This window comes from Emydura macquarii, unplaced genomic scaffold (assembly GCF_026122565.2).
Source record: "Emydura macquarii macquarii isolate MOO-44397 ecotype Brisbane River unplaced genomic scaffold, CSIRO-AGI_Emac_v2 contig_306, whole genome shotgun sequence".
Classification (NCBI taxonomy): domain Eukaryota; kingdom Metazoa; phylum Chordata; order Testudines; family Chelidae; genus Emydura; species Emydura macquarii.
In genome coordinates this window covers 6,043,318-6,070,406 of record NW_027130443.1, presented here as the reverse complement: position 1 = coordinate 6,070,406, position 27,089 = coordinate 6,043,318, and the positions used below count along the sequence as shown (strand labels likewise).

Genomic DNA, 27,089 nt, shown 5'->3' with positions numbered 1-27,089 from the left:
GCTGCACTGCACCAACAGGAAATGCCCTCTGGTCGATACAGCGTTACTTTTTGTGGGGGGGGAGGGTGTGGATTAATGGCATCGACTTCCGGGTTAGATTGAGCGGGTCTCTTCAATTGATCCTCTGCACTGCCGACAATGCCGCCTGCAGTGTAGACATATCCAAAGTGAATTCGAGCTGTAGGCCACTTTTGAATGGCAGGAGGATATAGAGCTGAAAAACTATGGCTGAAGTGCAATACATGGTAGAGAATTTCTAAATACACAGAAGCCTTGTGCAAGTAACCTCTTTCATACCAGGTTTTACAGCCTTTAGTATTCTAGGGTTTAGTGACGGGTTTCCCAAGGGATATGAAAAATGCTGTCAAATACTCAGGTTCAAAGTAGTCTTGAGGCCATATTCTTCCTTCAGTGATCTGTCTAATTCCCACTAAGGTTAGTTGTGGATGAGAATGGGAGCAGAATTTTGTCCACTGGTTTGTAAAATTGTTTCGGAGAAACCTTTTATTGAAGGAACTGTGGAGGGCTAGGAAGTAAAAAAGCAGCGTGGGGCTTTGACCCTTTGGGATTCTGGGTGAGAAGTCAGGATGCGAAATAAATGTGTTAACTCCTTATGCAACAGTCAACCTGTAAGCAATTGTCACCTGAGAGCAGCATGTGTCCATTTGTTCAGGAATGCCCATGTCTGACCAATACGTGAAACTGGAGGAGGAGCGGAGGCATAAACAGAAGCTAGAGAAAGACAAGAAAAAGAAAAAACAGAAAAAAGAGAAGAAAGGCAAACATCGCCGCCATAACTCCTTGCACACAGAGAGCGACGAGGACATTGCCCCGGCCCACCATGTGGACATCATCACAGAGGAGATGCCAGAGGTCAGTTGCCTACTTGACAGTCTGAGCTGTGTCACCTGTCTGTGTCCCACCAAGGCATATATTAAGGTTCCCCATTTCCCATAAAAACTAGACTCTGATGTCCGCTTCACTGGGTCATTGTGATGTGGGGATCCTGACTTCTCTTTGCAAAGCTGGTTGCATAGCTGGTTCCCCAGTGAAACCTTTACCTGCTCATTAAAGGGGTGGTAAGTCTATTGATGCACTGAGCCAAAGGCTGAAATTGACCAGTAGAAAAACAAATGACTGATATTAAACCCACGATACACGTCTGCTGTACAAATAATGCTATCCACTAGCGGTTTCATTTATTTTGCCTTACTGCTTCACTCTGAATTTAACTTGTACCCCAGTCAGCAGGTTTTCTGCTAATATAGTTAATTGTGCCTGCTGGTGCTGTAGTCTGTCCCAGTCAAAATCAAATTCATCAGTAATTGAAACCCCGGGGTCCTTGGAGAATAGTAGTTCTATTTGAAATTCATCTGATAAATGCCTGAGTACCGGATTAAATTGTACAACTCATGTGATGGGTCATGTCTAACTGTGTAAGGAGGTCCGTGTCACTTTGTATCAATCAGGTGAGATTGAGTGGGGAATGGGACAGTTCTAGCTTTGGAATTGTGCTGTGCTCATGTCTTCAGTGGACAGTCTGTTTTTTTCCCTCCCCTGCCCCCATTAGAATGCGTTGCCCAGTGATGAGGATGACAAAGATCCCAACGATCCATACAAGGCACTTGATATCGATCTGGATAAGTAAGTACAAAACTAATACGTAGGTTTTCTTTCCTGTTAGCCACATTACATGGGAGTCTTGGTGGTCAGTGCAGGGCTACAAAGGTTACAGAAATTAAAGCTCCTGATTTTGCTTGCACTAGATGCAGAGGCCAATCTGACAAAGCCCATCAGTTCTCACCCACACCTGAGCAGGGACTCACTCCTGGCCTAATCTGTGCACATCTGAAAACTACCAGGATTTCAGAGACCAGCTGCAAGGAATATGATCAGTCTGCTCTGCCATTAGTAGTTGCTCAGAGTATGGTTCTGTTCCTGTTGGGTGCTGAGAGGAACGGGAAATGGGGAGAGTCACACTTTTATTAACTGCACATTTACTAAGCAATTGCTGTTCCTTTGTGTGTCTTCACAGTAGCTCTTCCAAATGCATATTGGAGAGCTGGTCAGCTGATGGGCCTGTTAAAATGGCAACTCCTTCAGCCAGCAGATCTATCCCAGCTATTGAGTTGGGAGTGGTAGGATGCTGGGATCCTGATGTGCTCTGCTGGAAATCTTAAATGCCCAAAGAGCATTTCATAGCTACAGTCAAGAGGCCAATTATAAAATGTTGCCTATGGAGGTTTTTCTGCTGGTTTAGGAGAATCACGCTATTGTATTGTAGTTGCTGGTTTAGGACCCACTGATGATGCCTCCTGCAGAGCTTTGAAGGCTGTTCTGTTTAGGAGCCTGCTCTACATTTCTCTTGGGGACAATAAGAAATGGGGAAGAACAGAGTTCTTAAAGAATTAATCTTTTTCTTCATGAGGTAGTCTTCTTTCTGCCTCTCTCCAAGAGAGGAATAAGTAGGAGGAAATGAATTCCTAACAGCAAAGATCCTGTTGGCATGCAAAGGCTAAACGGACCAGTTTGGAAAACACTAAGGGAAGCTGTTTCTAAATGGAGTGTTCAAGAGGTGTCGTGGGGCCTTCACACCATTTCTGTTTACGCTCTTCCCATTTTACACACCGTCATTGTGCTCTCCTGTCGCATTTTCTCACATCTCTGTCCTCTTTCTGTCTCTCTCTTTCTCCCTGTGCTTGCCCTGCTATGTCTGTGCCACTCACACACATGCAGTCTGGTTTCAGGGAAGCCTATAAGGTAAGAGTATCTCACTAAGTAGATGGTCTTCTTTGAAAGATTGCTTGATTTCAGTGAGCAGTGTGGACCTCGCCAGATCATGGATGTGTTAGAACCATTGACCCCAAATTATGAATGAGGCTCCCCCATCCTTACTGGCTTTCTTTGAGCCCTGATCTCTGTCACTGTATAAGCACACATGCAGTTGTTTTAAAACTGAGATTTGCTGACTGCTTGATCAAACAGACATGATCCTCTTGGGTTTTACAGTGTCTGTGCTTGAAGTAAAGTTAGATCAAGTCCAGTTCTTCATCCAGAATCTTCCTGACATGCTTGTTGCTCAACAAACACACGAATCAAGATTGAACAGAAACAAATCTGAAAGTAACAATCCATGGACTTTCTCTCTCTCAACTGAACAGCATCTTAGTATGATTCTAACAGGGAAACTGATGTTTTATTTGTCTCTGCACACAGAATATAAAGCCAAACCATTAGGCACAGTTCTGTTGTGATATGGATGATCAAATGAGTGCAAACGCATTTTAATGTAATGCTGGGCTTGTAATTCATAGCACAACCTTCCAAAGTGAAATTGCGTCTAAACAATCCTAAGAGAAGTCCGTTTGCAATCATAGCAATCCTATCCAGTGGTTCAAATACAAGAAACATGGAGTCCTTGCCCTTGGGATTCGTTTGAGCCCAGCTATCGCATCATAAGATACAGTTCATTGCTTGGCATGTCGCATTTACTGTTGCAAATGTTTCCTCCGATTTTACATCTTCACTTGTTTCTTAAGGATAATTTCGTAGGTTGGCAACATAACGTTGTGTGTGTGTGTGTGTTTAATTCTTCGGTAAGTGTTATTTAATCTGCAAATGCATTGTTTAAGGGTGTTTGAGTGCCCAGGGCTAACAGCTCACAGCAGCCTGCAAAATATTTTCATCTAACTTCTAATGCCTGGAGACACTGCCTGTGTGGCTGCATAAATTAGCCTTTATTGGGATACTGAGATGTGGGGCCATTGAGATTTTGTATGTGATCCTAGGAGAATTCTGTTATCTTTTGGGGGGAGGGCGAGTTCAGGGGGAGAAACTTGTCTGGGAAACTAGTAAGTGCTCTGTGCAACAGGGAAAACAGCGTTTGCTGGAAGGTAAGTAATCTTCTTTTTTTAAGACCTTTAGCGGACAGTGAGAAGCTGCCTGTGCAGAAACACAGAAATGCTGAGAACCTGAAATCGCCAGACACAGAAGTTCCCTTAGTAGAAAAAAAGAGCAAGAAACCCAAAAAAAAGGAAAAGAAACACAAAGAAAAAGAGAGAGAGAAAGAAAAGAAGAAAGAGAGAGAAAAAAAGGTGGCGGAAGAAAGAAAGGTAATTCTCTAATAAACATTTCAAACGTGCTGTTGTAGACAATATGCTGTCAGGTGTCTTCTGTCAGTGATCAGTTGTAGTTGGTATGAGGACATGAACAGATGGTTATTTTTACTTTCACTTTTTTGGATTTCTAAAGTAACAAAACAGCACCTGCCTTGGTGTCCCTGCCACAAGCTACAAGTACAAAAATAAAAGTAAACAACCACTTAGCCTTGACAGCCTGCAAAATTCACCATCCAGCAGAACACACCACAATCCTCCCCTACACAAATCTAATGAAAAAATGTCCATATAGTCAGCTTCTTTAGCAGGGAAATCACCACTTGAATCTCACTTTTATATCTACAAAATTAAGTGAATTTCCTGCCCGCAAAAGTTGAGGCTAGTTGTTGGCTGCACTGAAAACTCAAATACGCTCTGCGCAGACCAGTTTACATTGAGAACAGCGGTGGTACAAGCTTCCCCAGATGTTGCAGCCAGTGTGCCTGGTCTATGATCTAGAGAAACCACTTGTGGGGATGAGGGTACGTCAGCCTGCAGTCTGACTAGTCCCTAGCCTCTCTGCCGAGACTGCTTGCAAAGGTGCTCTTGAAAGCTCATTATGCTGGTGGCTTTATGAAGTGGAAACAAGTTTTCTAGGAGCTGAACTTGACCAACTGATTTCATGAGGACCATCAAATGATAAGAGACTTGCAGTTACTTCCACCCAGGGACAGGTTTGCAGTTTGAGCTAGAGGTGAAATGGGTCCATAGCTCGCTTTGTCCCCTGAGTCATCTGTTTCCCCCACTTCTAAACATATTGCAGCATCTTCCATTTCAAACAGCTTGCTATATGGATGTACATGAAAGCGATATAACGCAAAGGTTAACATACCTAAATCCACAGAATGATGTTACTGCACTGGTAAAGGTTTGTTTGCTTTGGTGTATGTCAGGGGGAAGACTTGGATTTCTGGCTCTGCACTGCCCCACCACCCTCCTCCATTACACAGACACAGGTAGGTCTCTTAGCAGGCTCCCCAAAAGAGCTTTTCCTTGTGTTTGAAAGTATAGCTCTGAAACAAGAGCTCCAGTGTTCGTGCAAAGAGGGAAGGTAGATGAGGGCTACAGATCCCTCTGGCCATTCTACCAGGTTCCCTTTGCTATTAGGAAGTGGAAGTTAATCCCTTCCAATTAGCAGTTACTCTGTATGGTGAGGCTTTAAGCCCAGTTAGAGAGGGGGATCAGTGGGTTTGGAAAGCACGTATGAATGCATGGAAATAAAGGTATTCTGAGTCAGCTACCTGCACTGTACACAGCATGTCTCTAACCCCTCCAATCTAACATAATGAGCTGTGAGTGTCTGGCAACACGCAGATGAAGGAAGAATTTTTAAGGTTGACTACATGCCTTCCTTACTGCATCCCGTTCTACAGGGATATTGCAGTGTACACAGCAGGTCTGAGTCCCTTAGATCTTAGCAGTAACAAGACAAAATAGGGAGAGGGGTTACCAATTCTAGGCTTGGAAGGGTTTGCCATTAGGTTACTGGCAAAAGCCTTGCTTTGCAGTTTGGAATGAGAGCTAGCAATATTAATGGCTTCAGAGGAACCTACTGCTACACTTTCAGTTGACATCTTTAAGGAGGGAGAAGAAGGGATCTTTAACAGACTTGTTTCCAGGATGAAACCTTTTGTGTCTTGTCCTGGAGCAGCTATATTGTCCAAGTCCCAAACCCCTGAAAAAAGGCCTTGTGAACACGTTAGTAGTCCTTTAATAAAAACAGCTCTAAGACGGTACAGCAGTAATTGCTCTAAAGGCATTTCCATTCTATCCAGGACTTAATTGTTTGTGTTATCTGCATTCCATTAGCATCATAGCCCTTCTGATTGCTTCCTTTTCAGAGTGAGCCCGAGGGGAGCACGGTCGCAGCTGAACTTGAGGAGAACGAAGACGCAAAGAAGGAAGAGCGAGAAGAGGATGATGACGAAGGAAAGGTGTGTGGTTAAAGAATTGACACCAGCAGTCATGATCTCCTAGTGTTCTTCGCAAGTAAAAACATACATCTGCCAGACTGGATCAGATCAGTGCTCCATCTGGTTCAGTATCCTGCTACCAACAGAGACCAGTACGACTGCTTCAGAGGAAGGTGCAAGAAGCTGCTGTAGGCAGTGATAGGATAACCTGCCTCCAGGGACCTCTGAGCCTCTAATAGTTAGAGACTGAGTTATGTCTCGTTCAAAGGGGCAACTGACTGAACACATTCAACACTGAGTGCACCTTCCTCTGAAGCAGTCATACTGGTCACTGTTGGCAGTCGACGGGAGTTACGCAAGCTGACTGCGGTTGAGCAGAAGTGAAGACCCGATCAATCGATCCGGAAGTCGATTCAGTAAAACCACCTCCCCAAAAAGCGTAGCGCTACATCAACGGTACGCATTTCCTGTTGGCACAGTGTAGTGGAGACGGCACGCAGAAGAGGATTTAGGAAGTCGACGTAGGTTATGCAAGCTGCTCTATGTAGCTTGTGTAACTCCCGTTGACTGCCGCCAAATTTCCCTGTAAGTATAGACCAGGCCTGAGCTTCCACCCTTGGTCAAATGTTCCAGTTAAACAGATTCAGACCTCTGTTTGTACTAGACTGCCTGGGGTTCAAAGCATTTGCAGCTAAAATGCAGGCAGCAGTGGCACAGTAGGAGCCCAGAACAGGGGATTATTACTGTGGTGTAGAGCAGGAACCTAGAGTTGAAGTATTAGTACTAGGGAAACATGGGCCAGTGGCTGCAATGGTAGTTTTTAAGAGCACATTGCTGATGCTTGTATCTGTTGCATGGTAGAAATCCTCCAAGCATAGGAAGAAAAAGCACAAGAAGGAGAAGGAGGAAAAATCCAAAGACAAAAAGAAATCCAAGAAGAAGCATCATCACAGTGAGGAAGAGACAGTAGAGTCAGTACAGAATGGAACGCTAGATGATGAACCACTACCGGTGAGGAGTTGGGCAGCTCTGGCATCTGTATTGGGTTTGGGGGGTGTTTGCTACACTATACCAGAGCTGCACTTGAACCTTATGCCCCAGCACTCCCAGCATCTTACCATGTCTCATAGACCCTTCCATAGGCAATCAACTAACATTATGGCAACTACAGCAGCCTTTCCCTACTGCCTCCCCCAGCCAGATTCTTTCACTGTGGCACATAGCTACATGTATCCTGTACACCACAAGTGCAAACAAGGGCTCGGGCTTTGATTTAAGCATATTTCCTTGTGCAAGAGAATCAATTAATCAATTTCTTCATATTGGGAACCCATTAAATGTAAACAGATGTTTCTGTGCTGCCTCCAAGAGTTGGGCAGCTTGACACTAGAACTTAGATATTCACTCACTCTGGAGGTGCCACTGCAGTTAAGTGCAAGCAAATGCCCCTCTGTTCAGAGTTATGCCTGGGAGGAAAAGGGAGTTTGCTTGCTTTGTAGAGTTGAGTTCTCCTTCAGATAAATGGCTCTTTGTATAACTTCCTGCTTGTTTTTCAGCCTATGTCCAGTTACTGCCTTCTTGCTGAAAATTCTTTTATTAAAATGGTGAGTAACTCAGTTGTTAGTGTGTATCTCTAATTTCCCTTCCTCTTGCATTTTCTGAGTACTTTTGGGAGATAGCCCTGGGACAACTTACTGAAATAGTTCTGCACAGACAGCATTTAATTAGAAAACCATCCAAATTCCAACAGGTAGAAACTACCAGGGAGATGTCCATAGCAAGACCCATCCCTGTCCCTTTAGTTATCGGCACAAAAGTCTGGATAAATCCTATTGCTTGCATGTCCTGCAGTGCAGTTAAATGAAGCCTCAAAGCTGACCAGTAGCAGTGATGGGTGTATTCCCTAAACTGTGTTCAATCTGCTGTTGTCTGAAGCCTATCATGCATTGTAGGCAGCTTCTAAAGCTTCTCTGTGATTTCTTCATTCACAGACATATGATATTCAAGGAAACCTCCAGAATGATAGTCAAGTCACTGTCTCGGTGATCTTTGAAAACAAGAGTACTAGCTTCCTGAAAAGCATGGAATTAAACGTCCTGGACTCTCTCAACACTAAAATGCTCCGGCCGGAAGGGTCGTCGGTACATGATGGGATACCTGTGCCATTCCAGCTGCCCCCTGGTATGTATGGCCAATCAACAACTGTGTATGGGTCTCAGTATATCTAGTCCCACACTGCCCTCATGTGGGAAGAACTAACCGAGCAACTTGCTACTTTTCAGAGAGTAGCTTTGCCCCTGTAGTTGGTGATGCTGCTTAGTCTGCATGCTAGCTAGACCCTCAGATCGACTGGAGATGTACCCACTTGCCAGTAACTGTGCTTACAGGTAGTGGTAGACTAAGCTACCTAGTGGCTAAAGCATAGCCTGATTCCCAGTCCTATCTACATTCTTTTCTCAGCTCTGCAACAGACTGACACACCGGAGATGTCACCAGGGCTGACTACCCCAAGCATTCAAATATCATGAGATTGGCTTAAAAAAAATGATTTTTTAAAATATGGGGTTATTTGCTTTCTGGGTTCTGAACCTTTAGATTGCACTGTGGTCACATATTCAAGCTTTTCTATGCAACCATGGAGGCTGGGAAATCGTCTTAATGAAAGCCAGCTTCTCACTTAATCACCTGAATCCAGGCCTTAAACATACACCAAATATTGCAAGATGCATCGTAAGATCACAGGGGTTGGCTGCTCTGAGACCCTTAACTACATTGTGCCTCAGTTTCTCCAATTGTAAATTGGGGGGGGGTTAATACCCTTACAGGAGTATTGAGGCTTAGACACATTATTGTGCTTTGAGATGGGTGAATGGAAAGTACTACTGAAGGGCAAAGGAGTAGTACTGTTACATACTGTTACAGAAATCCACTATATACGCTTGCATGTTAACAGTTAAGCATGAGAAATAGGAGCATCCCTCTACTGTTTAATATTTGTGAAGTACTTTCACTGCAGAGCATTAGATGTATGTAACTAAAAATGGCTTGTATAGACAGTAGATTCTACTTATTAACATCTCCTCGGTTGCCAGCAGGAAAGTTGCTATTATCCAGCAGTTGCTAATCCGCAGAAGGCAGGTTTGTGAGGCAGCAGTCAGGGAAGGAAGTGCTGGGATTCTGCAAACCTACCTGTGGGCAGGGCAACTGCAGACGTGGGTGCTGCAGCCCAGGTGCTGGAGCTTTCTACAGGGAGCAGGGATGCTGGGAGCACATGGGGGCTGCACCATAAAGTCTCCCTGCACTCTCTGGTGGTCAGGGCTCAGCATGTCCCAGTGCTTCCTTTCCTGTGTGCTGTCTTCTGGCAGGCCACAGAGTGCAGGGAGAGGTCCCATGCAGCTCATGTCTGCGATGCAGGTCTCCTCCTCCCACTACTTCCCAACCCACAGCCCCTTACTCCCTGTGTGCAGGCCGGTTTTGCCAGGCTGCAGCCCCAAAAGGAAATGCTGGGGCAGGCTGAGCACCAGCCACTGGCAGGTTTACAGAGCTGCAGCCAGAGAGGGCACATCCCAGCACTTCCTTCCCTGGCTGCAGCCTAACAAATCAGCCTGCTTGGTGACGCTTGCTTGCTTGCTTCTTTCTTTCTATCTAAACTTGCTGGTAAGTGGCATGCCATTGCCAATATCTGAATCCCATTAACACTGGCAGCAATATGTTGCCATTAACTGGAAGCTGCTAGTATTAGGATTGTAATTAAGTGGAATCTACTGTATCTCCATTGTGAAATACATATCCTGCCAGGAGGTGTCAGAGAACAGCTATCTGCTGATGGTGGTAGTTGGCTTTAGGTTGGGTTGCTCAGTGACCAAAGGGAGTTAAATGCCCAAATCCTATTGATTTTTCTGTGGGAGTTGGCTACATAACCCCCTTAGACTCCTTTGAAAAGCCCCAACCTTAATCTGGGGGCAGAACCAGGAAGTGGTTAAATGCAGGGCCTATCTCCAGTGCTGCTGCATAATGCTAGTGATTAAAATCTTAGCCACCTAATGAGAGAGAAAAGTCACTCTTCATGTCCTCTCGCCTCCCTCTCTCTTCACACTAGGAATCTCTAACGAAGCCCAGTTCGTGTTTACTCTTCAGAGCATTGTTATGGCTCAGAAGCTAAAAGGAACTCTGTCCTTTATAGTCAAAGTAAGTGCAGCTTTAAACTCTCCACTCCTGCCTTCCTTTGGGACTGCATAAGGGCGCTTGACATGGATAGAAGGCACTGCTTTAGGGCGTCTCTGAAGCGTCATTTCACCTCTGCTACACCAGCCCATTGTGCAACCTGAGAAGTATTTTACATGATGTGCAAAAAGCCTCCGGAGCATAAAACGAGCATGTCTTCAAGTGTCACGCTTGGCAGTGTGTGTGGCGAAGGTTTCAGGTTGCATTGCTCATTGTCAGCTAGTGGCTCATGCAGGGAGACATCTGCCTGGGAAGGAGGGGAGGTCAGTCACAATGTCACTGGCCAGCCAAGCAGCTGGAGTTGCAGCCAAGGGCTGTTCTTTCTGAGTGAAGGCACTCTGTGATCAGTTCTACACTGACACAGAGGCTCCACATCTCTAAGAGCTGGAAAAGTGGAAAGGAATTAGGGGCAATGCAAGGTACAAGCTGAGAGCAAGAGCGGAGCTGGCTGAAAAGGTTTATTTAATAAGCACCAAAATATGCTGTTCCTAGTCTAATTGCAACAAACAGTCCTGTTAGTGAAGTATCTGAACATAAAGCTACCGTCCCAAATCCAAATCGACGGCCAGCTCAGAGGGAGCCACCGTTATTGTCTCAATTTTTGATTTTTAATAAGCTTTATTGCAAATCCTTCCTTTTCCTAGCAGGGGTTCAGAGAAATGTTAGTTTGCTTCTCAGGCTGTTCCCAAATGAGGTTAACTGGATCTCAGTGCAGTAGGCCAAATTCAGTTTGTTCGAGCTTTCCTTCAGCAGGACTTGGAGTTTAAAACTCAGCCCGATCCATCGAATTAATGTTATTGTTCAAACTGTCCTTTAACCCCTCTAGGTGCACGTACAAAAAGTCCAAACTCCTCTCTCTCAACACACGGGGTGGCCCAAAGTCAAATTCCCTAATCGTCGCAGTAACTCCACACCTCAGTCCCTAGCCAGCCCTTCAGGCGTGAGCCTTAATGTGGTGTTTAACCTGAGAGTGAAATCTCATCCATGCCTTTGCGTGGTACGTTGGGGTAGGCATCTTCTCTCGTTGCCTCTGGGCGCCCATTCATCTCCTTTCCTTTGACCTGTTGCAGAATGATGAAGGTTCAACCCATGAAAAACTAGATTTCAAATTGCACTTCAGTTGCGCTTCATACTTGATCACGACACCTTGCTATAGGTAAGTGCCACCCGAGGGGGCTCCAATACCCTCTCTTCACCTTGCAGCATTGGTGCCTTTGCCACCCACGTGAAGCTTTGGCTGTGGGCCAGCTTTGCGGGATGTGCAGCATGTTCCTGACTTTCCCAGCCGATAGTTGCTTCTGTTTGCAGCTCTTCTGTTCTGAGGAAAATATGTCTTCCCATTCCCCAACACAACATGAATAGTGGCATGTGATGGGCTAGCAAAAGTAGGTTGCTGAATAAGCAGCATATTTTTCTCCTCCCTATTTCAGAGACCGTAGGGATATCCTGAGATAGGCTGGAGGGTCGATCCCATTTCCACTCCTAAACCTGAGTCTCCTGCTAGATCTTAATTCCATGTGGGCTGCTGCACTATTAGACTCATTAAAGTCTGCATGGTGCTGTCATGAAAGAGCTCAGCACGGGTGTGTAGCCTATGTGTAAACCATGATCTCACCTTCATGTTTTTGCAGTGATGCTTTTGCCAGGCTGTTGGAGTCTGGGGATCTGCTCATGAGTTCTATAAAAGTAGATGGAATTAGCATTTCTTTCCAACATCTACTGGCAAAGATTTGTTTTTATCATCATTTTTCAGGTGAGTTCCTAACACAGAATCTGCTGCAAGGTTTCTTGTTCAGAAATGATACTTAAGGGACTAGCTTGGCCTAGGGAAGGTAGATACTCTTAGCTCTAGATCATTGATTCGATCCAGTCCAGGTGAAACAAGTTTGGAGGAGGGCATCTTGGCCCAGTTTTAGTAGACAGATGTGCCTATCACAGAAGGTACTACTCAAAGCCTGAACCATTCAAAATGAGATCCCACTGGATCACTCTAGATGGTTAGCCCAGTTCAGCAAGGCACACTAGGAGGCAGTGTTGGGGCGGATTGGACTGCTGTTGGTTTTGGGACCAGAGGATGCTTCAGGCTGCAGTGTTATCAATCTGATCTTTCACCAGCACGAAATTTAGTTGGAGTGGGAGGAATTTAGCTTCATACCTTGAAGGAATTGTGATTTCTAAATGACTAGTCTAAAGTGGAGTGTCTTCACCACATCCTAGTGACCAGCAACTCTTCACCAAAGCTGCTTGGCTTTAAAATGGGCAGCGTTTAATTGTTAGGATAAATTAACTGCTTTTGGATAAATATGGTCTTTATTGGAAGGTCAGTTTTGTCAAGTGACATTGTAATTACTCTTAATATTCCAAAATAACCCAAAACTTTGAACAAGTGAATTGGCTGTTATGGCATCCAAGCCACCTTAACTCTGCCCCTTGTAATGGGGCAGGTCACTGTCAGCACGTGTCTGCGACAGCGGCTGTAATTACTCTTTCAGGAGAAGGTAGAAAAGACTTGTTAAATAAAAATGGCTGCTTTCTTTCCTCTGTAGTTGTGGAACGAGTTGACTCTTGTGCATCCATGTACAGTCGTTCTATCCAAGGTCATCATGTCTGCCTACTGGTAAAAAAGGTGAGTGATCTGTAACGTTCTGCTATGGCACAGTCAGGTGGAAACGAACTTATCTGGGAGCCTTTTTACTATTTTAAGGCAAAGCTGGAAATATTACCAGTTCCTCAAAATCTTACAGGGCGGGATTCAGGGTGGCTTTATTCAGCCAGCCCAGCTGCTTGGGAGTGACCATAGGGATCCCCCTCTGCCCTGTACTGCCTGGGCTGACACGGACAAACCTCTGTTCATGCTGCCTTGTGACTGAAGGAGCAGGGGCCAATACTGTTGTGCAGAGCACATCCTATCACCCTCCCAAAGAACAGACCTAGGGCCTGCCTCGACTCCCACTGACTCCATTGGGAGTAGAACTGTGCCCTTATTAAAGAAGAGGCTAATAAACTAACTCTTGTCTTTTCAAGGGAGAGAATTCAGTATCCGTTGATGGAAAATGTAATGATTCTACCCTGCTGAGCAACTTGCTGGATGAGATGAAAGAGACATTGTCAAAGTGCTGAATATTCTTTATAAATATTGCAACTACAAGAGACGCACTTAAAAATGTGTAAAGACAAACCAGTCCAAGTGTTACGTTTCTCCCTCGTACGCATGTACTATCTCGGGGCACGTGCTCTTCAGTTAACTCCACCATTGTTTGCGGTTTAGACATTTTAAGGCTGTATGTTACCTTTTTTTATTTTGAACCTTTTTACCAACTGTGGTGGTAACCCTTTCCAGCCCAGAGAGATCCTGACATCATGTTTGACCGGGGGGTTATTTATTCAGCAGTTCCCGATGATCCAATACACCTTGCCTCCCATTGGGGAGCAGAATGCGATCAGTAGCAACATCTGGGGCTTGCACTTGTTAACATAGGAGGTTGCCTTGGCCCACATCTATGGAATACATCTGCTTTACTAGATGTATATTTTTAGCAGAGGCTGGTGTAGGCCCTGAAGGCAGCCTCATTCTACTCTCAAGCTCACTTGGTCCCAAATATCAACATCCTTGATATCGTAAGAGCTAATCAGTATGAGCCTGGTAAGAGTTTGGGAAACTCCTGGTTTTCTGCTTATGGTAGCTGCCTTGGGCCTTCTCTTCTGTTAATGACAGCTAAAATGATAGATGAATGCATAAAGCATGGGCTGAAAAGTGTTGACTCCTCAGTCCTTTCTGCTCCTGTTCACCCCCAAAATAAGGCCCATTAAACATCTCCCCATAAGTGATCTCTGCTGATGTGCTTTGTAAAGTCCACTGAAATTTCACATTCCTGAAAAATTAGAATGCGCAAAGAAACTGGAAATCCAAAGGTTTTGTTCTTGTTTTTTATTTTTTTATACTGTGGCTCACCAGATGAGGTTGACCAGTAGCAGGTTGGAGAAAGTCACCTAAAATACCTCCTGCTCCAAAACATTTGTTCACAGGTTATCAATGTTGAGATGTGATGATGCATTTTTGGTTCCCGGAGTATTGTGCTGGCCCTGCTTTCATGAAAGTGGATTCAGACATACTCAGGTGCCAGCACCTAAGGTATAACTGGAGCCAGGCCATCAAAACTGCCCTTGCCTAGATGGAGCAGGGAAGAGCAGGACTGGATGGAGAACACCACACACTTGTTTGCGATACGAGTTACTGCAAGGGTTTAAAGGAGGGTCTGACAAAGGGACTCCATTCTGTGCTGTTGAGAGTTCACCTGGAATCATTGACTGGGAAAGGGATAGTTTTATGTCATTGAAGTACAAATGAGGATGGACTGTACTCTTAACTGGCATCACTTTCCTTAAATTCTTCAAAAAATGTTATGCTGTTCTATTTCCAGCAAACTTAGAATGTCCTAAACGGTTATTACGTTGAGATGTGGGTAAAGAACTGTCAATTGCTATTAGCGAAAGGGTCCCTAAGGAGGAGATAGACATTTACAATGTCTGCACTTAACTTTTTAGCAACTCCCCACCCCCACTCCACAAGTGTCAGTATTGCACAGTAGACTTTGATTAAAACCCTACATGTTGGGGACAAAGGATGAGATCAGAACTTTATCCTGATCTCACCTTTTGTTAGACATTGTGCCTCTTTACACTCTTCCCCATATTATGGTATTTTCTGAAGGCTCTGCTGTGGTTTTATTACTAGGACCAGCATTGTATGCTGTCTGATTGCACTTGTGTACTGCTGGAATCCTTTTGCAGCAGGCTGCTGTGCTGGTGAAGTGGTAGCGTTTGGTAATGATGATCAACCTCCCTTGGTTAGCCAGTTTGTGTATTAGAAACTGAACATGTTAAAATTGTCTTAAAGGATAATAATGTTCCTTAATTAGTGCGGGTGGGGGCATTAAAAATGTCATGGATGAAAACCGTCACTTTAGCATGTAGAGTCTTCTCTTAAAGAATCCTGTGCAGTGATTCTAGACCTTTAAAAGTATGGTGTGTTATATTAAAGAATTTATTTGCTATCAACATTCCCTTACGAAAAAAGACCACAAGCTGCTGTAACAATTTTGTGTCAAGATGATCTAATAAAATTTCAAAACAAAAGTTAATTTTGACTTTTATAATACCTCTCTGTTCTTAACACCTGTTAAGAGTGGTTGGTGAGGTTTTTATAGACCATTTTCGTTTTGCCTGTCACTGAAATTGCAGCTAGCTCTGGGCTGGAATACAGTAGCTCATTAATGCAACTGAAACAGCAGGGAAGTTTTATGCAGGCATTCGGGTAGAAAGTGATTTCCTGCTGTCCAGTGGCTTGATGTATCTTGAGTTGAGAGAGTATAAAACGTGATGTCGGTATAAACGTATAACCTAGCACTCCACTGATACTTTCTAATGTTTAATTTCTCTTGCGCCTAATACATTCTAAGTAGATACTCATTTAAAAAAATACAGCTCAGCAATCTATCTCTCTGGTGTGGGGGATTCTGTATTCTTGCCATCCAAGAGTCCTCCTGTTGACAAGTGTGTTGTGCCAAGTCTCAGACATGGTGGCATTTATCCCTTGGAGGTAGAAGAAACCAAACAAAGCCATTAGCACATGTCCTGGCCTGAAAAGCACAACCATCATTTGCACTCCAGAGCGAGGCCTATCCGGATGGAGCTAGTGCCATCTGTGTAATCCAGGAAAGAAGGCTGGAGGTAGAGGAAATATCCTTTTGAAGTAAAGGGCTGCAATCAGTTGTCTGCAGTGAAACTCAAGCTGGAAGAATGATGGCCTGTTTACAGATGCTCCAGCTGGGGGCAAGGGAAAGCTACACTCAAATGGCTGGAGCCATCGTAACCACAGTGCAGAAAGGTTTGTGTCTTTACTGTGGCTTCACTTTTGAAGGTGGAGCAAAGAAAACAGAACTCAGTTCAAATAGGCCATAGGTCAGAAGGGAAGAGGTTGGCCTGGTCTCAACTCAGAGGAAAAACTGCCACATAATAAAACAGCCACGTTTAACAGGAATGACAAAGTTTGGGCTCAGGCAGCGGAGGGGTGCATTGGCAGAGCTCTGTGGGGCAGCATGGAGTGGGCCTGCCCTGGCATCAGTCCCATGTTTAGGGGAGCACTGATGCCCCCTCTTCTGCATTTGCAACCGAAGGCAAGTGGAAGCAGCATTTTGAGGCCAAACATGTAGATGGTGTAAGGATTATGGCTTTTGCTAACCACTCTGCACTTTTAAATCCAGCCTCTTCCTTTCAGACTGACTAGGCACCTTAGATACCGGCTGGCTTCAGCTCCAATTAACTCTTCCCTTTGGAAATAACCTGTTTTGGGTCCTCTCTTCTGCTCGTTTTTAAACTTCAACTCCTGCTAAGAGCCCATGCACAATGGAAAAACACATGCAAACCATTACCTTCGGAGAGGCTGAAAAAGGTACAACAGTAGTCATCCTTGTCCCCAAACTGCATCTTCCACTGCTCTCTCAAGGCCAGTAACTTCCATCAGTAGCACAGACTGGGGAGCCCGTACTGGAGTGTCTACACTAGGGATTTTGCTAAACATTTACCACCAAGCCACCCACTGTCTAAGGCCAACAGAGATGGGCCTGGCCCCATCTCATCATTCCCTGGTGAGCGGTCCACATCATGATTAAACGCTGACAGCCACCAGTCCCTGTGCTCCAGCAGTGCTGCTACTGGCCAGGGGGTCCTGGGGAGAAAAGCCAAATGTAGACAGCCCCAGAGGAGACCCAGCTAGCTCCCACCCCCTTGAAACTGTAACACACGCTCAATTTGCAAACTTACTTTTAAAATTTAGCATTGCTGGGCTGTAAGGAAGGGAGAATTAAAAAAAAAAATCAAGATTAATTTGTCTAGTAAAAAAAATACTGCAGGAGCTGGCAGGGGCTGTCTCAGTGGAAGGAAACACTAAATGCAGCGCCTATTAAAAGAAGCAAGTATCAAATATGTGAAGATTGGTTTCTGCCTCCTGTCTCAGCAGGAAGCATTATAGCCACAACACTAGCTTTGGCCACAAAAAGGTGATGCGCAAAGCCGGGATTCATCCAGTGTGTGCAGTAGCCTCTCCTAGTGGCTCTGAGCTACATTTACCAAAGTAGTCCCAGGACTGGCAGTGTTCATTATACCAGGGGCTACACTGAATGGAGCCGGGGGAGGAGAAGCAGGGAGGAAAGTCAAATGATTGAATTGGGGTGTGTGTATGGGTCTCTGGCTTGATCATGCCAGCTCGATACTAAAGCATGAGAACGAGCCAGAGTTACTAAAAGTTGTGTGAAACTGTACTCCCACTGCTGCCAACGCTAGTTGCAATGTGCTTCTGAGAGCAGAAGCAGAGGAGGAGGGAAATAATGTCACGTAGCTCTTGTATAGCCTCATCCCCCAGTAGATGTTGAGAGTGGCCAGGAAAGGATTCCCTCAACGCTGAGGCTCTTTCGCTGAAATATCAGGAAACTGGTCCCAGTTTATGCTCAAATTAACAATTGCCCTTTAGTGCAAACTTACCTGGCCGATGTGCAATTGCTGAAAGACAAAGATGCTTGTTAGAGAGCTAGGTGGTAGCCAGGCACTGCTCTCAGAAACCAACCCCTCTCCCCACACCCGCAATCCTTTGGGCCAGAAAGATAGCTTGCTGTCACTGGAATGGGATTAAGGCTAGTTTGTCATGGGATTACAGATCATTATGGTATAGCCCATAGAGCCCAAACAAAGTAGGGGCCCCACTGTGCTAGGTGCTGCACATCTGCATAGCAAGAGACAGTCCCTGCCCTGATGAGCTTACAATCTAGACAGACGCTGGATGGAAGGGAGAACAGAGTCACGAAGGAGGGAAGTCGCTTGCCCCAAGTGTCACAGTAGGTCAGTGGCAGAGTTGGGAATCCCAGCCAGGGTCCTGCCGGCTGGAGCATGCTGCTTCTGCACTGACCAGCCATATGCAGTACAGTCATACGAATTAAGACTCGGAGCAGCCATTGCAGGAGTGAGAGGCCTGGTCCTATTCCCAAAGCAAGGGCAGGTGAATATGCAAAGCAATGCGTGGGGAACGCAGCTGGGCAAGGCCTATTACTGGCAGTAGCAGGTAATTTTTCACCCATGGATGTTAAAGGGCTGAGCCCAGGAGAAAAGAGCACTTAGCCTGGAGGGTCAGTCCCTCTGTTCCAAGGACTTGGGCCTAGCTCTGTGCCGGAGAAGAGCTCAGCACCCAAGGCATTGCACAGGCCTGGCGTGCTTTGCATGATGGGATTCTAAATGTAACTGTCTGTGGCGGCTGGCTCCCTAGGCTGACAGACAGGCATCTCTGCCTTTGGGGAGCCCATTTTAAGGACTGATTCCCTGCAGCCCAAACAACTGGAGCAGGAGAGAGACTCACTGGAAGCCAGGGATCCTTCTCAAAGCGACTATCCACCCTGCTGATTGCCTGAGGGGGAAACGAGATTAGAGGGGCTGCTGTGCGGAGGAAATCATACAGCATGTATCACTGCAAGGCGACTACCCCGTCCCCAGTCAACAAGGGGGTAACTCCAGCTCAGCTCCTCCCTTTCCCTCCCATGGGAAGGGTGATTGCTTGGGCAAAGGGGTGCAGCTCCTCCTCCAGGGTCAGAGGGTTGAGCCCTGAACGGGGGCATTTCTCCTTCACTTGTGCTTAGTCTGACCTGTTCCGAGCGCTGTTCCTGGCTGGAGTCTGCCCTGGTGCCTGCAGCTGTGCGGCAATGGCCCGTTGTTCCACCAGCTGACGTTCAGCGGTGGAACTAGAGCAGTGCTACTCCTGCTGGGTCTTAGGGCCAGCTCCTCAGAGGTGTTTAGGCCCTTAACTCCTATTGACTTCCACGCCAGAGAGAAGAAGTTCACCCCAAGAAGGTTGTGGAGAAGGAGGGAATAGAACCCAGGTCTCTGAAATTCTCGGCGTGCCCTGGCTGCCAGGCTAAGCCCAGTTCAGCCTCACTTATCCTGGTGTAACTTAGTTGCAGTCAATGGAGTTACCCCTGATTTATAACTGCCCGTGAAAGGCGAATCTGACCCCAGGGTAGCAGACCTTCCCCTTTCTGCAGGACAACTGCCTTTAGTTTCCCATTAGAAACCATCAGCCTAGGGCTCAGGGAAAGATCTGCTGCATTTCAAGTCCCTGTTTCCTAACAGGGAGTCACTGGAATGGAAAATATTAGAGGAAGATGGAAAATATCTGCTGCTGGTCCTGGAGTCCTGGATCCCCTCCAACCGGTAAGGGAAAAAATGCCCCACTTACTGGTATATTTTGTTTCTGAAAAAGAGGAAACACAGTGAAATAGGAATGTCAGGGATTTCCCCAGCTGTCAAATGGTGGGTTCTCACCTCACCCTCACTCTGGGGCGCCCAACTTTATAGACGGGGCCTGAGCCTGCCCAACATGGTGCCCAGGTGAGCACAGCAGGAAAGATCTGGGCAGCCAAGTCCAGGGACTTGCAGACAAGTCAGGCCTCCCTAGCCCCAGGGGAGTAGAGATCTGAACCCGGGCAAAGGTTTCCAGAAGCGAATGTTGAACTAACACTGTCATTCTCAGCTACCAGAGGGCTAGAGAAGAGGAAATCCAGAGCCTACCACGCCCGTGCTGCAGGAATTAAGTGCAGGGGAGCTGTGTGCAGTAGGTGCCCTTTGCCACCTACAACTATTCCTACAGGGACAGAAGACACCAGCCCCGCCTGTGCTGTGGGGTGGGCGGCTCACAGGCAGGAAGCTCTGTGCTTTTGTAGGGGGGGTGCTTTCAACCTCTTTCCTCCCCAGCGAAAGCCTCTGAAAGGGGCTGCTGCCTCCCTGCTCCCATCTTGGATTCAAGGGCGCCCACACAGGGTTTTAAATTAACGCCATTCCATTTAGGGGACCATTTCTCCCCGTCCTAAAGCCGTGATTGTATGGCTCTGCTTTCTTGGCGAGAGCTACATCATTGCCACTGCATGCAGATGCTGGGAGCAGAAACCAGACCAGCATCCCCCTCCCCGGCTGTGCCCCACCCTCTGTTAGGCGAAGGAACAAAGAGGGTCAAAGTAGCTTTTAAATCTGGTTCTCCCCCTTTTGCAGTTCCACCAAATTGCTGAACTCTGGGGGTTGGGATTTTTATTCTCCATCACTGGCCATTTTTCAAGCGGGAGTGGATGTTCTTCTAAAAGATCTGCTCTCGTTCAAACAGCAATTCTTTTGGAGAAGCCCTATGACCTGTCACGCAGGTCAGATGAGATGATGGCAGTAGCCCTTCTGGCCTTGCAATCTATGAATTATATTCCACGAAATATCAGACCTGGTCCCATTCAAGTTACCAGGCTTCCCCTGTGAGTAAGAGTTGCAGGATCAGGGCCTTCTGTATTTGGAAAGCTGCTAAAAACACCATGTAACTAACTAAACCAACATTAGCCGCTAGGCCTTGTCTTCACTAGAAGAGGTGTTTTTAACCTCTTTGTCTTAGTGTAGACACAGCGTGAGTCACAGACCCTGGAAAGTCGAACACTGAGCTGACACTTACATGTAGCCAAAAAGGCCTTTCAAAGCTGATTCCCATTCTTCTGATGACCTGTTGAAGAAAGGGAGGGTTTGAACACACCTGTGGGTAGATAAATGGGTGATTCTCTTTTAGTGGGGCAAGAGGATTAATCAAACACCCTTTTAATCATCTATTCTTTTTAAAGAATACAATTTCCTCCACCCTCTCTTGGCCAGTTACCAGTGTTACTGGGCATCGCACAGACACGGTGTGGATGGAGCTGAGGGGCAGTTGTGTGTGTCTGTCTGTCTCTCTCTCTCTCTCTCACACAGACACACACACACACAAAAAAAAGAAGCACTCCCTACTCGCAGTTATATCCAAAGCAGGCTGTTCTGGAGAAGTTACAAGTCATGCATGAGACGGCGTCATACCTAAAGATTCCTGTAACACACAAGAGTGAAACTCACTGAGTGGGAACGTGGCCCATTATAAATATTTGCTGTGCAATAACTTTTGTTCTGTGCTGCCACAGCAGGGATGATACGGCTGGGGGGGAGTGCCAGCTCCCTCGAAGCCCAGGGGAGTTCCACGTTAACTTTAATGGGGCCAAGCTACGCCCATGTGGATTCACTGTCGTGCTGAAGGATCTAGATCAGGGTTCTCGTAATGGGGGTTGGAAGAGGTGTCTGGGCTCACAACTGCCCTGCTCTCCCCATCTGGCTACCTGAAAGGGAGGAAAGAACTGAGAACCATGGATCAAAATCATTAACCCCCTCAAAACCCCCAGCTTACCACAGTGCCGCTCACACTCCAGTCTGCCTAGGGAAAGCAGAGACAGTTCATTAGGACTAGAGCCCTTGTTTCAACTGCTCTTCATTAAAAACAGGCACTAAAGTCCATGTCTATCGTACTTATCTGGCCCTCAGCAGGGCAGCACCTGAGTGCCTTGCAATCCTTAATATGTCCTCCCCCAACCCCTGTGTGGCAGGGCAGTGCTACTATCCCTGTGTACAGAAGGGAAACTGAGGCCCAGAGGCTAAGTGACGTCTCCAAGGAAGTTTGTGGCAGAGCAGAGAATTGAACCTGGGTCTCTCAAGTCCCCAGGTAGTGCCCTAACCGCTGGATGAGACTTCCTCGGTGTACTCTGGTGTTAAAACCAGGGCCTGCTGCTCTGCCCAAGATCTTAGTTATCTCCTCCCCCCTTTGCCTCAAGCAGTGGGACTCCCTCTCTTGTCTCAGTTCTCGTGGTGGCAGGCAGTCAATTCGAAGTGCAGCTCTGCTGCCTCGAGCCCTACTGCGAAGCTGGAGAACTTTGCCAACCTGCTCAGAAATCCCCCCTCCGCAGTCCCGTGTGAGATCTCCCTTCTTGGCTCCACAGTCGCCTGCGGACTTGCTGAGTCCCCCTGCTCTGACGTCTCCTCCGGTCCCCCAGCCCACTTCCTACGATTCACAGCTACTAGCTGCCATCCTGCCCCTTCCCCAGCACTCTCCAGGAGCTTTCTCTTAAATTGGCCTCACCAGCTGGTAAAACCCCTCCCTGCACACCAGGCCCTTCCCCCGACAGCCTCTGTCAAGACTCAGCCCTGACCCCGAGCTCCCTCCCTTCACAAAACTAGTGAAGCCTACAGGTTCCCCAAGTTCAGCCTTGCCCTTTGCCCTCTTTTCCACTCCCTCTTTACCACAGCGACAGGTGCTACCAGCAGAAACCAAATCAGAGGGCAGGGCACGCACAGAGGAAATGGAAAAGGCTCACTTTCGATGATAGCTCTCTGTAGCATCTGGATCTGTTTCTGAAAAATGGACTGCAGGATTTGAGGGAGCATACCTTCAAAACCAAAAGAGAGAGACAGGCAGGACCTGTGATTGCCACGTTTGTACAGCACTTAGTGCAGTAGGGCCTCTGCCCTGCTTAGCATGTAGGTGCTAGCACAACATAAACGTTAACGTATAAGCTAGAGCGCCAGTAGCTCAATATTCCTCAGCTTAGTTCCTGAATCAATATGTCTGACTCTGATTTTATTTCCCTTTACTTATTCTGCAAGTTTTTTAGAGGTAATCAAAAAGCAGCTCTAGACAACAAGGGAGCACTCAGCTCAGGCTTGGGCCAGCATTTAAACAGATAACATCTGTAACTCCCGACATGCACGACAACATTAAGACATTAAATTTATTACTGAGTCAAAGTGGCCCTAAGAAATTTGGATTCTCTCCCTGAAAGTGCAGGCTTTACCCAGAATTCACTCTGCTACAGACTAGATTTTGCTTCTGTGTCAGATCACATGGGGAAATAAATATTCTGTACTTGCTTTGCATAGTAAATTAGAACCCGATTCTGCAAACATTCATACATATGCTGAACTCTATGCATGTGAGTATTTCCACTGGCTTCAGGGAGATTACTCCTGGGCTTAGAAGTTGAGCCATACATGGTGGCAGAATCAGGGCCCCGTTCTCCTTATGGCTTATAGCCATCCATCCAGATTCCAAGCAAAGTACCTTGCCTTTCTACTACGCATCTATCCTTGGCCCCTGAAAGAAAGCTGTGTCCTTCTCAGGACGTTTCCAAAGCTAGTGAAACAATGACAATGTTGACAGAAATTTACTTTGTTTTCTCTCAGTTATTTAATCTGTCACTTTTAGTGATCCTGTTACAGGAGAGAAAGAAAGTGACCAATATTGTCTTAATGTTTCCTTGCGCTCCCCCTTCTGGCTGCCTATCAGTTCTTTGGGGCAGGGCTATCTTTTCATTCTGTGTTTGTACAGCACCTAACACAATGGGCCCAGGTCCATTAGTGTGGCATCTATGTGCTACCACAATACAATAATCATCAGTAATAATACAAACAGAACTTTACTGTGGGGTAATATATAATATATGGTAAATTACAATAATCATTTATTATATTTACAGTAACCCCAGTGTGGCAAATATTTCTGCATTGCCTTTGGTCTGTAATAAAGGTGACCTGCAAAAACTGGGTTTGTGGCTCTTTATGATGAATAGGGGCAGCCTGAAAGTTTTAAAAATAAAAAGGGGGGAATTCCTGCTTCCTTTTTACATTGGAAATGAATGTTTTTTCTATCTCGTTTTCCTAGAAAACTCCACAGATGGCTGGACGACTGGGCTATGATGCTATCAGAAATATGCAGAAGGGAAACCTGTTTAACCGAGAGGGGAAGTGATTATTCAGATGGTGTAAACCTCTTATTTCGTTGTTGTTGTTTGTTGTTAAAACCTATTTAAGGAATAACTTAAGAAATAACTGGGGAAAAGCTTTAAGCTCCCACCTTACATCACCAACATCAACCTCTTCTAACAAAATCTTCTAGCAAAACCAGGGAAGACGAGACTTAGCATTCCTGATCTTTCCAGGGTTAAAAACCAAACCTTTTTTGAAAAACACTGTTTGGCTGTGTTTGGATGCCATAAATAAAAAAGGGCATAAACCCATTTTTTCACCCATTAAGCATCACACTGAAATGATCCTCAGCAGAGTTATAGCATTGATGCTTATTTTTGGTCAACAAAAAGGCACCAGAGAAACTAACTACAGAACCTAGGCCTGATCCCATGAGGTCTGTGGGGGTTTTGTATTGGACACCTTTCAAAATCAAGCCCCAACATCTATTTTTTCCATTTTAATATGCACCCATCCTGATTTTAATATGCACCCATCCCAGTTCTTTTGCACCCAGCTACTGATAGTCACCATCACTTCCTGACGTCATGGCAAACCCTGCAATGGAGACCCATTCCATTTCTTCACTTGGCCACAGACATCCCAGATCACCAACCCATCTGTACAACACATTCCCTTTTATAGGTCAGCTAACTTACCTGGTGGGTATGTTTTCCTACTCAACAGTTTGTCAAGTTTTTCATACACTTTGGCTGCAATTTCATGCAGCTTATCCAAAGCTGGGAATGTACAAGAGAGAAAAGAAAAACCCATTTTTAATTCCTGAGGCTACCAGGAATGTTGAGCACTTATTTCAATTATCATGCCTTTCTCTTCAGAGTGACCATGGTACAGGGTACAGAATCTAGAAACATGGTTTTAAAACTCTCCATCTGAAACCCATTTAACTGCTGTGTATGTGATGTGAACAGCCTTGTGTGAGTTCTCTATACTGGGGTCAATTTCACCTCAAAACTACAGCAAGTTGGTTTTCAGATAAATCCTCCACTTTTCCAGAATTATCAATCCCATGTATTCAAAAATCTGCAGTGGGGCACCTAGAAATCAAGATATTCTTTTTATTTGCCTTCTGTTTTCTGAGCTTTTAGGGTACACCCAGGACCCATTTTCAAACTTTATCTATAACCACAAGGGCCTAGGAACATACTTAAATAAAACCAAAAGTGAAAGCAGAAATTCTCCCATATTCATAGGACTCCAGGAGCTGAGGCTTTGAGCAAGAACCCCAAATATCCTGGGAGCTGAATTAAAGATATCTAAGCCAGTCAGAATGCAATTGAAATGACTGACACAGAGACAAAAACATGTGATTGGCGATATTTTCACACCTCTGGCTTAGAAAATTTGGTTTTGCTTTGCCATGTATTTTTAACATGGCTCATTTTCACCTTGGAAATGATTTAGCAGCAGGAGACTATGATCTTGCTGTGGCAACACCTTATTCCATCCATATCATCTCTTCATTTAATTAATTAAGGTTCCTAAGAATAACCAGCCTTTTCTGATTCCAGAGAAGTCTAAATTACATTGGAGAGCTCCCTGGGAAGTAATGTTAAAAGCTCAATTGGAACTAGAAATGCTCTGAATGCTAGAATTCATCGAGATGCTCCAAAGAGTTTAGCTGATTCCAAACTTTAGTAAACTAGTCTCCCTTTTACAGAGCCAGGTGCAATTTCCATATGTAGCTATTCCTATCCGATCTGTACTAAGGAGGGTGGCCTGGGGTCGATCCTGGGAGGGTCTCAGGGTCGCTCTGGGGCAGGGCCCAGGGGAATTTGGCTCGGGGTTGATGGGGGGCAGGATCCAGAAGGTGTCCTGGGACCGATCCTGGGGGTCGATAGGGGGCAGGATTCGTGAGGTGTCCTGGGGCCGATCCTGGAGGGTCTGGGGGTCGATAGGGGGCAGGATCAGGGAGGTGTCCTGGGGCCGATCCGGGGGTGGATCTCGGGGTCGATGTGAGTCCCGGGTCACTCACGGATCTCGGCGGGGATGCTGAGGCGCAGCCCCAGCACCGTGTGCCCGGCCCAGCCCCGCAGCAGCCGCCCCGCGGCCGGCACGTCGCCGAGCCCCCAGGATTTGCGGCTGAGGCGGGGCCGGTAGGAGGCGAAGCGGGCGGCGAAGGCCGGGTCGCAGTGCAGGCAGGCCCGGGCCGCGCCCAGCGCCAGGCCCAGCCACAGCCCCAGCGCCGCCGCCAGCCACAGGCCGGGCAGCCGCCGAGCCCCCATCGCAGCCCGGCCCGGGTCGCGTTCCAGCCCCGCGGAGCGTCACAGAGAGCGGGGAACCCGGGGCAGGCGGGGGGGCGAGGGCCGGACATGGATGGGGAGCCCTGGGCATCGGCGGGGGGCAGGGGGTCACGGGGGGATGGGGTGGTTTGGGGGGATAGGGGGCTCCCCGAAGGGGTGGTTTGGGAAGAGAGGGGGCAACTGCGGCGGGTGGTTTGGGGAAGAGAGGGTAACCAGGGACCATGGGGGTGCTAGGGGGATGGTTTGGGGGTAGGGGGTAACGGGGGGGATAGGCAGTGGTGGGGGGAATTGATTTGGTGGGGAGAAGGATGGCTGGGGGTTGGTTTGGGGGGAGGGGGTAAGGAAGAAGAAGTTGTGCCTAGGGGGTTAGTGTGGGGAAGAAGGGGGGAGCAGGGTTTTTTGGGAGAGCGGCAGTGCATGGGGGTGGTTTGGAGGAGAGCTAGGAGCTGGGGGGTTGGTTTGGAGGGATGGCAAATAGGTTTACAGGGACAGAGGTAGCCTGGGGGGGAGAAGGGGTGTCTAGAAGGTGACAATATCACCTGCCATTTAAAAGTCACAAGTCAGGCCCCTGAAAATCAAGAGAGCTAAAAATAATAAACGGTCAGGTCTTCTTTACTTGCCTTCTGATTTTTTTAAAATCTGTAAGAGTCCCATTTTAAGGAGAGCTGAGAGTCTCTCACAATCACATGACTCCAGGAGCTAGGGCTTTAAGGAAAACACCAAGTAGGACACAACTCCTGATAAAATGTTAGAGAAAGATGGGCGGAGTCAGAGTTTATAAAATTTATTTTCCTGCTTAGAAATATCAAGAGTGAAATGCCAACCCTGTTGAAGTTAGTGGGAGCTTTGCCCTAGAAATCAGTGAG

At 46.5% G+C, this 27,089-nt stretch overlaps 2 protein-coding genes across 3 annotated transcripts in view; one reads left to right on the top strand and one right to left on the bottom strand.

Moving 5' to 3' along the window:
* Positions 1-15,435, top strand: part of AP3D1 (adaptor related protein complex 3 subunit delta 1) — a 62,533-nt gene extending 47,098 nt beyond the window's left edge. Inside the window, exons 20-32 of one of the 2 annotated variants that reach the window (XM_067557730.1) lie at positions 674-873; positions 1,571-1,644; positions 3,917-4,112; positions 5,051-5,113; positions 5,999-6,091; positions 6,932-7,081; positions 7,627-7,674; positions 8,062-8,251; positions 10,170-10,258; positions 11,365-11,450; positions 11,926-12,047; positions 12,841-12,920; positions 13,319-15,435. In XM_067557730.1, the coding sequence (XP_067413831.1) occupies positions 674-873; positions 1,571-1,644; positions 3,917-4,112; positions 5,051-5,113; positions 5,999-6,091; positions 6,932-7,081; positions 7,627-7,674; positions 8,062-8,251; positions 10,170-10,258; positions 11,365-11,450; positions 11,926-12,047; positions 12,841-12,920; positions 13,319-13,414 (1,487 nt within the window). In that variant the 3' untranslated portion in view covers positions 13,415-15,435. The remainder of the gene's footprint in view (positions 1-673; positions 874-1,570; positions 1,645-3,916; positions 4,113-5,050; positions 5,114-5,998; positions 6,092-6,931; positions 7,082-7,626; positions 7,675-8,061; positions 8,252-10,169; positions 10,259-11,364; positions 11,451-11,925; positions 12,048-12,840; positions 12,921-13,318) is intronic. The other variant, XM_067557740.1, reaches the window with a different exon arrangement.
* A 116-nt stretch (positions 15,436-15,551) lies between these two features.
* On the bottom strand, positions 15,552-26,205 carry IZUMO4 (IZUMO family member 4). Its single transcript, XM_067557756.1, has 11 exons — positions 25,956-26,205; positions 24,619-24,699; positions 22,534-22,605; positions 21,573-21,599; positions 21,146-21,221; positions 20,820-20,867; positions 19,572-19,586; positions 18,699-18,746; positions 17,834-17,851; positions 17,117-17,139; positions 15,552-15,886 (listed from the first exon to the last, which is right to left on the bottom strand). Exons 1-11 carry the CDS (start codon positions 26,203-26,205, stop codon positions 15,780-15,782), a joined length of 765 nt encoding a protein of 254 aa, XP_067413857.1. The 3' UTR covers positions 15,552-15,779.
* Between the last annotated feature and the right edge of the window lie 884 nt (positions 26,206-27,089).